Below are 13832 nucleotides of genomic sequence, written 5' to 3' on the forward strand. Positions count from 1 at the left end.
GTTTTGGTTCTAGTAATACTGGTTCCTTGTTTGGTCAAGCAGCCAGTACCAGTGGAACAGTCTTTGGCCAGGTAATGTGGATATTTGCCTCTATTCAGGCAACACGATCAGTCCCATTTGCGTTGCTTCTGTAATGTGTTGTGTGTCCAGCAAACAACGCTGGGGTTCCCCAGCTCTGCCTTCCGTAGCTTCCTTGGGGGCACAAAAGTCTCCGCTTCTGATTTGAGAAAATCACTCCAGTGTTGATTCTTGTTTGAAAGTCCTCTTGGAAAGCACTTTAAAGCACATTGCCTGGTTTCTGTCAGTCTTCTGCCTTTGTTAGGCCAGGGATTGGCATCTATGGCCCATAAGTGAAATCTGCTCTTTGCCCTTTTTTTTTTAAGTGGTTGTTTAAACAGTAATAAGAATATGCAACAGAAATTGTATATGGCCCCTGTGCTAAGCAACATGTAGTCAAGGAGCTCCTTTTGGTGACCTGAGCTATTTCAGTTTGTCTAGCTAGTGGTTATCTGTGTGCTGGGCCTGGTTTTTAGTGATGGACACACATAGACTTAAAATCATCAGTGCTTGGATAAGGTAAGTGCTGTCATTACCCCATTTGACAGGTGAGAACACTGAGGACCCAGGGGAGTTAAATGTACTGTTACAGAAGCCAGCTGCTTTTACTTTTGTTTGTTTGTTTTTAAATATTTATGTATCTGGTTGCTTCGGATCTTAGTTGTGGCATGCAGGATCTTTAGTTGCAGCGTACAGGACCTAGTTCCCTGACCAGGGATCGAACCTGGGTTCCCTGCATTGGAAGTGCAGAGTCTTAGCTGCTGGACCGCTAAGGAAGTCCCCAATCCAACTGCTTTTATTTATTCATTTGTAATAGTTATTTTGTTTTTGGTTGCACTGGGTCTTTGTTGCTGCTCTTGGGCTGCTCTCTAGTTGCAGTATACAGGCTCCTCACTGTGATGGCTTCTCTTGTTGAGGAACACAGATTCTAGACACACAGGCTCAGTAGTTGTGGCCCATGAGCTTAGTTGCCCTCTTGGTATGTGGAATCTTCCCAGACCAGGGATCGAACCTTTGTCCCCTGCATTGGCAGGCAAATGCTGCTTTTAGATCATAGTACCTTCACGAGGAGTCCTTCCAAAGAAAGATGCTCTCACATACTGGAAATGACTGACTTTCTAAAGGTAGAATTGACATTTGTCCAGAAGCTGGAGGAAGTGGTAGCCATGTTATATGCTTCTTCCAAGTCTTCAGTAGGAGATTTTCTTTTTCACCTTTCTCCTAAGAAGATGAGCTCTTCCCTAGTCAGTGATCCTTGACAGAAAGAAACAGAACTTCTGATTTTCAAGTTCCCCAGTGAAAAGAGCTAAAAATGGCTAGATAAACCATATAAACCATAGATTCAAAAGCACTTATAAGCTAATAACAAGGTATTTTACCACGCCTTATTAGAGGGGAAGTGGGACAGTGTAGAAGTGCATGGAGCACAGAAGCCAGTTCTGCCCTGGCTTCTAGCATCGCTAGTCTGAGAGCACTCAGACTTCCTGTTAAACCCCAAAGGGCAGAGGGGCAGGCTTCACTCACCGGGCGTGCGCCAAGTGGAGGCCTGGAAGAGCCCCTCCCCACAGTCAGCTGTGACTCCACCTCTCCAGGCTCATCCTGAACATGCAGCCTGACCTGCTCCAGGGAGGGTGGTGTCTCCAAGGCATCTGGTGGGGCAGCACAGGCCACACTGAATAAGAGTAACTCTAGGCCTCCAGTAATTTTTAAGGACATTGATTCCCACACGTAAATTCATCACAGCAGGAAATAAGGAGCTATGATCAAGAGCCAGAATAAACATGAGACACACATTTGCAAAGACTCCCTAGAATATAAAACAGCTGTGTTTTACATGTTGCAAAGAAATAAAGGACAAACTTGAAAATACCAGTCAAGAATCAGAAATTACAAGAAGTGTCATAGCAGCTTTGAAAAAGAAACAAATAGAACTTCGAGAAAACTGTTACAATTAAAATTTTAACTCAGCAGATCAGACCCAGCAGAAGAGAATAGTAATATACTAGATCACCGGTCAGAGAACTTTCTCTGTGAAGGACCAGATAATAAATATTTTAGACTTTGAGAGTTACCTACTGCTTCTGTCCCAACTACTCAACTCCGCCACTGTGGCACAAAAGCAGCCAGAGGCTGCACATGAGTGAGTGAGCATGGTTATTTTCCATAAAGCTTTATTTATAAAAATAGATGGCAGGCTAGATCTGGCCCATGGGCTAGAGGTTGCTGACCCTTGAACTAGAAGGTCAGATTAAGTTATCTGGAATTCATCATGGAGAGGATAAAAGATAGAAAATACAAAAGAGAAAGCAAAAATGCTAAAAGAGAAAATCTAATGTACATTTAATCGGAAGGAGAAGAAAAATAATGTATGATATTAGAAGAGAAAAAGATAGATTTCCAAAACCAACAGCAAACAGTAACCCACAGATTCTGAAGTCCAACATATACCAAGCAGAATGTATAAAAGGAAATTGAATCTAAGACTTCCCATAGTGAAACTGTGGAACTACCGATATAAAATACTAAAAGCACTCAGAAAAAGGACAAGTTCCCTTCAAGGCAGCAATAGTTGGGACTAATGGTGGAGTTCTCGGTGGTGGCAGTGAAAGCCAGACATAGCCTATCTACCCAGAATTTTTGAACCCAGCAAAAAAACATCTGTACATAATGAAATGAAATCAAGACACTTTTCGGGCAGATCCTGAGAGGCTATATGCCTAGCAGACCTGAAGGAAATTCTAAAGGATATTCTTCAGGCAGAAGGAAAATGTGACCTCACTAAAATTACAGCTTTCTTAATTTTAGGGTAAAACAAGCCATGAAATAGGAAAATTGTAGCCTATATAACCAACAGAGTAATCATATTCAGATATAAACAATACAAGTCAAAAGGAAAAAAGACAACTGCACCCCCACCAGAATGGCTAAAATTGAAGGGCTGGCGGTCGCCCGGAGGAAGCAGAGCCGCTATAATAGAAACACTCAGAGCAGGAGCGAAGGTTCGCAGGACCACTTTGGTGTCAAAACTAGACACGCGGAACACCTGTGTATCTACTCCAGATAAGTAACCCACAAAATCAGAGTGCTGGTTAGTCTTAGGATGTAAAAAGTGAGCCACCCAAAGTACTGACAGTGTTTGATGTCTTAAATGTTGAACATCATAAACAGTTATATGCCAAAATTCATTAAGCTCGTCACACATGCGATTTGTGAACTCAATAGAAAATGGACGAGAGACCTCTTAAAAAAGGATAGTCTTGGTTACACAACTTTGTGGAATGTACTTAATGCCTGAATTATACATGTAAAACGCTTAAAATGGTGCACCCTACCTGGTTGGTGGTGCCTGTCTCATACCAGCCAGGGCCAGAGCAACTCCTTGTTTATCTGAGCTTGGCTTTTGGCTTGTGCCCACGCCTGGTGCATGCCCTGGACACACAGGGGAAGGGAAGCTTAAAATGGTAAGTTTTATATACATTTTACCACAATTTAGAAAAAGACATAAAATATTTTTTGAAAAAGGATAGCCAGAGGACCATAAGTATATTCAACTGAATTAGTAACACAAACTAAAACCTCAAAGAGATACAGTCTTCCTGGAAGGCAGCACACATTTTAAAGCCCAGCAATACTACACGCCAGCGAGCATGCAAAGCGGCAGAACTTACAGATGCTCTCAGTCGGCTGTGTGTTGGCACAGTCACCTTGGAAAATAGTCTGGCGCGATCGGGGAAAGCCCTGCAGCTCCAGTCCTGGTTGTTCTGTAGAGAAACTCATCTGTGCGCTGGGATACTAGAGACTGGAAGCAACTCAGACGGTCAGGATACACCATCGGGCGATGAACTTAGGTCACCCTGTAACAGAACGTCACTGCACTGTGAAGCACGGCTGTGAGAATGAGCACATTAGAGCCGCATGAGTGACTTTCACAGGCCTGTTTTCTCTCTCTCTCACAGGCATCATTTGAGCCAAGAGATTTAAAGCCTATACTGTGATAAACTCCATATTGGTTACCCCCCGCACCCCACCACCACTTCATGTTCTTTCACAGACATTAGGTTTGCCATTGGGAAGGCTGGAAATTCAAATCAGTTGTTTTTTTTTTTTTCTATCATGGCAGGGCCCTTATCTGTTATAGTCATTTTGCTGTATCCCCAGTGCTTCAGACTATGGCTAGCACAAGATGAGTGTTGTACAAATGAATGAATTTTCAGGTAGTAGGGGTATTCTCAGAAGAATTTAAGGATACAAGGTACATTCTGGCCAGGATATAGAATTTCATTTTCTTCATAATACCAAGAAAAATCCAGTTAGTATGACTATCACACTGGTTTTACGAGTATTAGAATTATCTAGTGCTATTTAACAAACTACCCCCAAATGTAGTAACATTCTCTGGAGGTTGGCTTGGTGGTTATTTCCCACCTTAACTGGAACTCATGGCTACAGCATCTACGTATGGCTTCTCTATGCAGCCTGGGCTTCCTTACAAAATGGTGGTTGGATTCCAAGGAAGTCTATTCCAAGAAAAAGGGAGCCATACAGAAACTATCCTCAGAAGTTGCAAGCATCATTTATACTGCATCTTCTTATTCAATGCTGTCACAGAGTCCCACCAAGCTCAAGGGGAGAGGACTAAATTTCACCTCTTGCTCTAGAAGAGCATTTAGGTCTGGAAATATTACTGTGACCATCTTTGGAAAATATAGTCTGTCACATGGGCCTGTCAAAGCATGGCAGAGAGCCTGTTGAATTGATTTCTAGAGAGGGGAGTTAGTTGTAGGTGAGCTTCATGGTACAGCTGCCTTTGGGAGTAAATGTCAGGTCTGGGTTTGGAAAAGTGGAAGAAAGACCTAGCTGAAGGAAGTATACTGGCTGGAGAAGCAGCCAGAGGAAGATCTTGGCAATAATGAGGGCAAACAAATGACCAATAAACACACAAAAAGGTAATCAATATTAGAATCATTAGGAAAATGAAAATCAAAATCATAATGAGATAGCACTCCACATCCACTAGGAAGGCTGTAATTCAAAAACAAAGAATAACATACATTGACAAAGATGTGAAGATACTGGAACCCTTATGTATTTCTGGTTGAAACAGAAAATGGTACAGCAGTTATGGAAAACAGGTTCCTCAAAAAGCTAAACATAGAACTGTCATCAGTTCAGTTCAGTCACTCAGTCATGTCCGACTCTGCGACCCCATGGACTGCAGCACGCCAGGCCTCTCCGTCCATCACCAACTCCCGGAGTTTACTCAAACTCATGTCCATTGAGTCAGTGATGCCATCCAGCCATCTCATTCTCTGTCATCCTCTTCTTCTCCCACCTTCAATCTTTCCCAACATCAGGGTCTTTTCAAATGAGTCAGCTCTTCACATCAGGTGGCCAAAGCATTAGAGTTTCAGCTTCAGCATCAATCCTCCAGTGAACACTCAGGACTGATCTCGTTGCAGTCCAAGGGACTCTCAAGAGTCTTCTCCAACAACCACAGTTCAAAAGCATTAATTCTTCGGTGCTCAGCTTTCTTTATAATCTAACTCTGTCATATGAGCCAGAAGTGGTGCTTAGACACTTGTTCCGCAGTGCTCATTGCAGCATTATTCACAATGGCCAAAAGATGGAAATAGTTCAGTGTTCATCAATAGATGATTGGATAACCAAAATATGGTATATTTATATAGTGGAATATTATTCGGTCTTCAAAATGAATGAAGTTGTTCTTCACATCACATCACAGATAGATAAATTGTGAATACATTATGTTAAGTAAAGTAAACCATAGATATAAGAACAAATATGATTCCACTTATATGAAATATTTAGGTAAATCCATAGAGCTGGAAAGTAGATCAGAATCTACCAGGGCCTGGGGAAAGGAGAGACCAGGGAGTTAGTTAATGGTTATAGAATTTCGGTTATGTGATGAAAGAATTTTGGAAATAGTATTAATTGTTGCATAACATTGTGAACATAATTAAAGCCATTCAGCTGTATACGAGAAAATTATTAAAATGGTAAGTTTTTTGTCATATACATTTTACCACAGTTTTTAAAACTTAGATGTAATATACCATAACCATTGAATTTTATACTTTAAATCAGTGAGTTGTGTGGCACGTACATTATATCCCAATAAAGTTGCTTTAAAAAAGACTGGAGTCTGAAAGGCTTGCAGGTTCGATGTAAAACTGCTCTATTCACCCCTCCCACTCTTTGCTAAGAGTCAGGAAGTAAAGCAGAAAGAACTTGCAGTCTTGCAGCCTCCTGCCCCCGGACCTGTTGAATCCAAGGATGACACTGCAACTCAGCTGCCTCCTGGATCCAGGCTCCAGCACATACACAACAAATAACCCAAATCCTAAGCAAAGACAGTGCTGGGTTTACCAGGGATGAATTCATTCTAACTCTGTGAACCATTAGCTCCTCACTTTAGGACAGAGATGAAAGAGTGATCTCTCACTCTCTGGGGAAAATATTAGCAGTCTTCAGTCACTGCAACACTGTTCTTCTATGTTAAGTCCACTGTACTTAACAAACAAACAAACTCTGTAACATATGAAGAGGTAAAACAAAAAGGGGGACCTGCAGTCATATTTTAGAAATCAGAAAAAAATAAATAAATAAATAACCTACAGATGATCCACGTATTGGAACAAGCAGGTATATTAACTATTGTACTCAGGTCTTTACAGGAAAATAAAAGAATGGTTGAATAAGGAATCTCGGCAGAGAAATGGGAATTACGAAAACAGTCAATCTGTATCTGAATTTTCAATACAGTATCCATAATAGAAAATGATTCGTTTAACAGCAGAGGGAGAACAATGAACTTGAAAACATGTCAGTAGAAATTACCTAAGATGAAGCTTAGGGAGACGGAAAAAAAAGATTGGACAGAACATTTGTCCAACCTGTGCAACAGTGTAAGGCAATTCGGCAAGATGTCATCAAGAGTCCCGGAAGGAGAGGAGCCGGAATGGGAGAGGAGAAAAATTTTTGAAGAGACAATGGCCAAGCTTTTTCTTATTTGTTGAAAAACTGGAACCCGCAAATGCAATAAATTATGTGACACTAAAACAGTAAATATCAGAAAATCACCCTTGAACACATTTAAACTTCTGAAAACCAAATACAAAAAGAAAATTTTTAAAGCAGCTAAAGAAAAAAAGACTGATGACATAAAGAGAAAGTATTGTGCAGTTAATAACAAGGTATTAAATATATGACAACCATAGCAAAAAAGCAAAAAGAGTTTGCTACCTTGGAGTAAATCAGTGCTGCTCAACTGGTATCTATTTCCACCCCCAAAGGAATTTCACAATCACAGTGTCTAGAGACTTGTTTGAGCCTCATGTGTGGGGATGCTGCTGTAGGCATCTAGCCAGGGATGCTGCTGGACATTTTGTAGCCCTCCAAAGAATTATGTGGCCAATAATGTCATTGTGAAGAAACCATTAGGAAGACAGAGATTTCTTAGAACACAAAAAGCACAAACCATAAAAGAATTGAAAAGCTTGTTGATGTTTAGTCACTAAGATGTGTCTGACTGCGACCCCATGGACTGTAGCACAGCAGGCTTCCCTGTCCTTCACTGTCTCCTGGAATTTGCTCAAGCTCATGTCCATTGAGTCAGTGATGCTCTCCAGCCTCCTCATCCTCTATGCCCCCTTTTTCTTTTTCCCTCACTGTTTTCCAGTATCAGGGTATTTTCCAGTGAATCAACTCTTAGCATCAGGTGGCCAAAGTATTGAAGCTTCAGCTTCATCATTAGTCTTTCCAGTGAGTATTCAGGGTTGAATTCCTTTGGGATTGACTGGTTTGATATCCTTGTTGTCCAAGGGACTCTCAAGAGTCTTCTCCAGCACCACAGTTCAAAAGCACCAATTCTTTGGTGCTCAGCCTTCTTTATGGTCCAATTCTCACATCCATACATGACCACTGGAAAAACCATAGCTTTGACTATATGGACCTTTGTCAGCAAGGTGATGTCTCTGCTCTTTAATATTCCCCCTAGGTTTATCATAGCTTTCCTTCCAAGGAGCAGTCTTTGAATTTCATGGCTGCAGCCTATGAAACCTGTAGAATTACTGAAACTTAAGAACCAGCCGGGAGAAATATCAATAACCTCAGATATGCAGATGACACCACCCTTAGGGCAGAAAGTGAAGAAGAACTAAAGAGCTTCTTGATGAAAGTGTAAGAGGAGAGTGAAAAAGTTGGCTTAAAACTCAACATTCAGAAAACTAAGATCTTGGCATCTGGTCCCATCACTTCATGGCAAATAGATGGGGAGACAGTGGAAACAGTGGCTGACTTTATTTTTGGGGGCTCCAAAATCACTGCAGATGGTGATTGCAGCCATGAAATTAAAAGATGCTTACTCCTTGGAAGAAGTTATGACCAACCTCGACAGATATTAAAAAGCAGAGACATTACTTTGCCAGCAAAGGTCCGTCTAGTCAAGGCTATGGTTTTTCCAGTAGTCATGTATGGATATGAGAGTTGTTCCATAAAGAAAGCTGAGCACCAAAGAATTGATGCTTTTGAACTGTGGTGTTGGAGAAGACTCTTGAGAGTCCCTTGAATTGCAAGGAGATCCAACCAGTCCATCCTAAAGGAGATCAGTCCTGGGTGTTCATTGGAAGGACTGATGTTGAAGCTGAAACTCCAATACTTTGGCCACCTGATGCGAGGAGCTGACTCATTTGAAAAGACCCTGATGCTGGGAAAGATTGAGGGCAGGAGGAGAAGGGGACAACAGGGGATGAGATGGTTGGGTGGCATCACCGACTCAATGGACATGGGTTTAGGTAGACTCCGGCAGTTGGTGATGGACAGGGAGGCCTGGTGTGCTGCGGTTCATGAGGTCGCAAAGAGTCAGACACAACTGAGCGACTGAACTGAAGAACCAGCAAGACCAAACGTGGACAAGATGTAGAGCAACTTGATCTCTTAATGCACTGCTGGTGGGAATGTAAACCATCTGGCAATTTCTCAGTAAGTTAAATATACAATAATTTTTATGGTTAGCAATTCTAGGTGTTTACCCAAAGGAAATGAAAATATATGTTCACAGGCAGACTAGTATCAGAATGTTCCTAGCAGCTTTATGATAGCCCAGATGTTCATCATTAGGGGAATAGTATCCCCTGGCATCCTCACACAATGGAATACTACTCAGCAGTAAAAAGGGAAGGACAATACCTGCAGCCACATGGATGGACGTCAGAAGCATATGTTGATTCTAGCCAGGTAAGTTAGGCAAGAAAATGAAAGGAAGGTATCCAGAGTGGAAAGGAAGAAGTAAAATTATATATGTTCAGATAATATCATATATATAGAAATCCCAAAGGAATCCACTAAAGGACTACTAGAACTAATAAATCAGTCCAGCAAGTTTGTAGGATGCAAGGTCAATGTATAAAATTTTAATTGTATTTATATACATTTGCAATACACCATCCAAAAATGAAGCTGAAATTAAGAAAACAATTCTATTTCCAGTATCATAAAAAGGAGTAAAGTACTCAGAAATAGACAGAAGCACAAAACATACTCTGAATACAAGAAAACATTGTTTCAAGAAATAAGAAATGATCAAAATAAATGGAAGGGCATGCTATATTTGTGGATTGAAAGATTTGTGTTATTAAAATGGCAATAGAGAACCAGGGCTGGGAAAATTAACATTCATGCAGGAATTCAGTAATGAGTAAGACAGACAAAAGTGGCTATGTCCATAGAGCTTACCTTTGATGGGAAGTGGGGGGATCAGTCTTTAAGACTGATAATTTTATTAATTTCAGATAATTTTAAGTACTGTGAGGAGAGGAACTTCTCTGGTAGTCCAGTGGTTAAGACTCCATGCTTCCTATGCAGAGGGTGGAGGTTCAGTCCCTGGTTGGGGAACTAAGATCCCACATGCCGTGTGGCGTGGCCAAAAAATAAAAAAACAAAGCAAAAAGAGTTACTGTGAAGAGAACAAGCAGGATGATGTGGTAGTATTCAGGGAAGCTTATTTAGGTCCGATAGTCTAGAAATGCATTTCTGAGAAAGTCTCATAAATATCTCTTTTTACATTCGTTTCTTTGATTTAGGATCAAGTCAGGTTCACTCACTGAGACTGGTTGATACGTCTCTTCAGGGTCTTTGATTGCCCTTCCATGTCTGTCCTTCTTTTCTTTTTCTTCATAATACAGCTGTTGAACACAGCAGGTTGTTGATCCTGTTAAGATCGCCACACTCCTGTTCTGATTACATCCCTGTGGTGTAGCTTCTGAGTAACTTGTTCCTCTGTCCCTTCCTGTGAAATGGTGCTTGGGTCTGGAGGCCGGATGAGATTCTCTGGGTTTTTGGCAATTTTTTAATTCTGTATCTTGAACACTGACTCCCTTTAATGATGTAAATGTACTGTTAGTCTTTTGGATGTGGTAAGTTTGTTACGGTTTCTGTTTTGGAGCTTTACACAGTGGATGAAATGATAAGATGTCTCCTTCCTGCTGATCAGGGGCAGGACATGGGGCTCTGGGTCGTGGGTGAAGCTCGGTGGTGAGTATGTGGGTTCATTCTGCCCCTCCCTGTGTACTTTTGAGATCTTCCATAATTTAAAGTTTTTAAAACTATTGTTATTTATTGTAATTAAAATGAATGGGATACTAACCCACTTCTGAGGATGTAGTTTAACCGTCAGTTCACATTCACTTCAGTGAAGTGTTACCCACTTCTACTCATTTCTACAGATATCCATTATTTTTTTAATCATATTTTTAAAAATAGATTGAACCATCTGAAGTTCCTGGGGTTTGTGGGGCTTTTTGTTTTTGTTTTTCCTGTAGGGCAAAAAAGGTCTGTCTATTGGCAGTTTTCCTGTTTCAGCTGGATCCATGGAAGTCAGCTGAGAAACCTGGTGTTTTCTATTTTCCACACACATGCATATTGGTCATGTCTTCGTTCCTTTGGAAGTCAGTTCACTAGTTATCAAAGCCTGTGCTCTTATGATTGGATTTCATTCCAAGCTTTAAAAATCAGTCATCATTAAATGGGTGTAGTAAACAGTTTCTGTTGTTTTTAAAGTTTAAAGGGGCGGGGGTGGGGTTGGTGAGGAGGGGAGAAACAAACAAATAGGTTGCCCTCAGGTAAAAATGAGCCTGTCCTCTTCAAGGCACAAAAGAAAGCGGGGGATAAGGGATGATGCTGAGATAGATGGGCAGGACCAAAGCATGTAGTTTCTTTTTGGAATTTGTAAGCAGGAGTGAAGTGATTCGACTGCTGTTTTCAAGTGTTATTCTAGCTACTGTGTGAACACGGATCACAGGGGAGCAGCACGTCAGTGAGACTGTCCTGTGGTCCAGTCTTGGTTGGGGTTCAGACCGAGGGCAGAGACTGCGTCCCCCCAGAGCAGGGGCACACTGGGAGGATGTCTCAGGGGCCGCCCGCTAGAGGTTTGACTACTTTGGGGGATTAAATACTTACTTACAAAGACCTTAGAAAAGTGCCTAGCCCAGAGAAAGTGCTCAGTTTGTTGGTTGTTGTTAAAATACCCACAACCATTTTTGAGCATGTCAGCTACATTTGAGGCACTTTTCTAAAGAGCACTGCATTTCTAGCTTACTTATTTCACTCAATGTTTGGAGGTGAATAGTTTATTTTCCCCACCTTGCAGAAGAGAGACTTCAGCACCTCTCCACCTACCCACCCCCCAAGAAGGGGGCTCCTGTTAGGTTCCTATACACAGCAACCCATCTCTAATGGCCCACTGTATTCTACATTATCAACCAGCGAGATAACATATCTAACTAATATTAATGGCCCCTCAAATCTAGCACCCGTCTTCCCTAAAGAACCAGTTCCTCAACAGAAGTACGTGTGGTACTGGATCCAGCTTTTTGTCAGCATGCGCCCAACGTTAGCAGCACCCTCAGTATGTGAGATTTGCAGACTTGGACAGAATTCAGCTGTGGTCATCATTTCAACAATGGAGCTAATTTAAGCTTATTTTTGCAGCACTGGGAAAGTCATTATGAAATAAAAGTGCGCAAATTGGGAGAAAAGAGGGTAAATCACTGATAGTCGGTTGCTGATGAGTTCAGTCAAACACAGGATGAATGAAAATAAGTGATGCCCATCATAACCTAGAAATGTGTTTAAACTTTCACATTTGGGGGAGCTCCCGAGGGTTGGGTTTCCCTGCCCCAGGAAGCAGGGCAGGTGAACTATTCGGGCTCCCACCTACTACAAATGATGTTTTCAGAGAACTGGCAACGTAGAATAACCTGAGAACATAAGATTGCAGGGAGCGTTCCCATCCAGCACTCAGCTTCCTCTCTGGTCGTTAGAACATCTGCACCAGCACTAATCAGCGTCCCCTCGCTCATTCCATCTGCACGGCTGTGAGCGCCTGCTCTCTGTGGACAGGGCCTGCCATTTTACCATGACCTCTCATCCTCCCTGGCTTCCTGTCCCTTTTGTCTTCTAGCAGTCGTCCTCTTCCAGTGGCAGCGTGTTTGGGTCTGGAAATGCTGGAAGAGGGGGAGGCTTCTTCAGTGGCCTCGGAGGAAAACCCAGCCAGGACGCAGCCAACAAAAACCCGTTCAGCTCGGCCAGCGGGGGCTTTGGGTCCACAGCTACCCCAAGTAAGTTCAGAAACTTTCCTGGTCTCTGGGTCCCCTGATGTCACTGTCATCCTCCTGGCAGTATCAGAGCTTCAGTGACAAGTGTGGCAAGGGAGGAAAGGTCTAGAAGGACCATTTAAAATCTCTCCCCCAGAGCAGTGTGGTCTGTTTTGATTTTGTTTTTTATTTTGGGGTTTTTAATGAGATGTCCTGTATAACCATGAAAAGACATCAGAGCTGCAGGGAGAGAGGATCTATGCACTGAACTACTCCCATCGTCTCTCCCAAGGCCCAAATTGCTCTGTTTCTTAGGATTGAGATGACTTGAAATGAATGCAAGCAGACAAGCATAAAAGAGAGCAGCCGAAGAGGCTGGGTGTGCTCGGAGGAGCATCTGGATTTTCATTTGTGTCGGACTTGCTTTGAATTTGCTTTAAAATGCAGCTACTGTAGAGAAATGTCACACAAAAGTTGAAGCCATCATTATTTCTCAGCTCTTACATTTTTGTCTTATTTTCAAATGAAGCTGTATCTTTGTGCTGGCACTTTCTTCTTCAGCTAATTCCTTGTTGATCTGTCTATTCGTGATTGGAAATGAAAGAAATTTGTTTAAATCTTCTAAAAAAAATTTATCATGCTGCTGACGGAGACTGAGTTGGGAAGTCAGGCACCTGTCAATCTTCATCTTAGCTTCTCTCTTTAAATATGTGCCACCAGAAGCTTCTCTCATCTGTGTGATCATTACATGATCACTACATGATCACTCATTGGAAAAGACCCTGATGCTGGGAAAGATTGAGGGCCAGAGGAGAAGGGGATGACAGAGGATGAGATGGTTAGATATCATCACTGACTGAGTGGACGTGAGGTTGAGCGAAGTCAGGGAGCTGGTGAAGGACAAGGGAGCCTGGTGTGCTGCAGTACATGGGGCTGCAAGGAGCCGGCCACGCATCAGACGTGACTGAGCAACTGAACAATAAGAGTACATCGAGCGCTGACGTTCTGCAGACAGGACTGAGGTTTCCTTGATAATCAGGCTCATGTAGTGACAAGCAAACAAAGTCTTTCCTGAGACTCATGAATTCACAGATCAGTTATTTTGATGTCACTGTTTATCTAGTCATATGTAAGGAAAGATTATAGTGAAGATACATACAA

At 42.0% G+C, this 13832-nt stretch overlaps 1 protein-coding gene and 1 non-coding gene across 5 annotated transcripts in view; both read left to right on the top strand.

Moving 5' to 3' along the window:
• NUP214 (nucleoporin 214) overlaps positions 1-13832 on the top strand; it is an 85328-nt gene that overhangs the window by 59587 nt on the left and 11909 nt on the right. For 3 of the 4 annotated variants that reach the window (XM_020875551.2, XM_070454765.1, XM_020875553.2), the window contains exons 30-31: positions 1-71; positions 12539-12695. In XM_020875551.2, coding sequence (XP_020731210.2) covers positions 1-71; positions 12539-12695 — 228 coding nt within the window. The remainder of the gene's footprint in view (positions 72-12538; positions 12696-13832) is intronic. The other variant, XM_020875552.2, reaches the window with a different exon arrangement.
• LOC139031735 (small nucleolar RNA SNORA48) lies at positions 3380-3498 on the top strand. Its single transcript, XR_011484207.1, has one exon. It is a non-coding gene; the product is annotated as a small nucleolar RNA SNORA48 (small nucleolar RNA).

Source organism: Odocoileus virginianus, chromosome 2 (assembly GCF_023699985.2).
Source record: "Odocoileus virginianus isolate 20LAN1187 ecotype Illinois chromosome 2, Ovbor_1.2, whole genome shotgun sequence".
Lineage (NCBI taxonomy): Eukaryota > Metazoa > Chordata > Mammalia > Artiodactyla > Cervidae > Odocoileus > Odocoileus virginianus.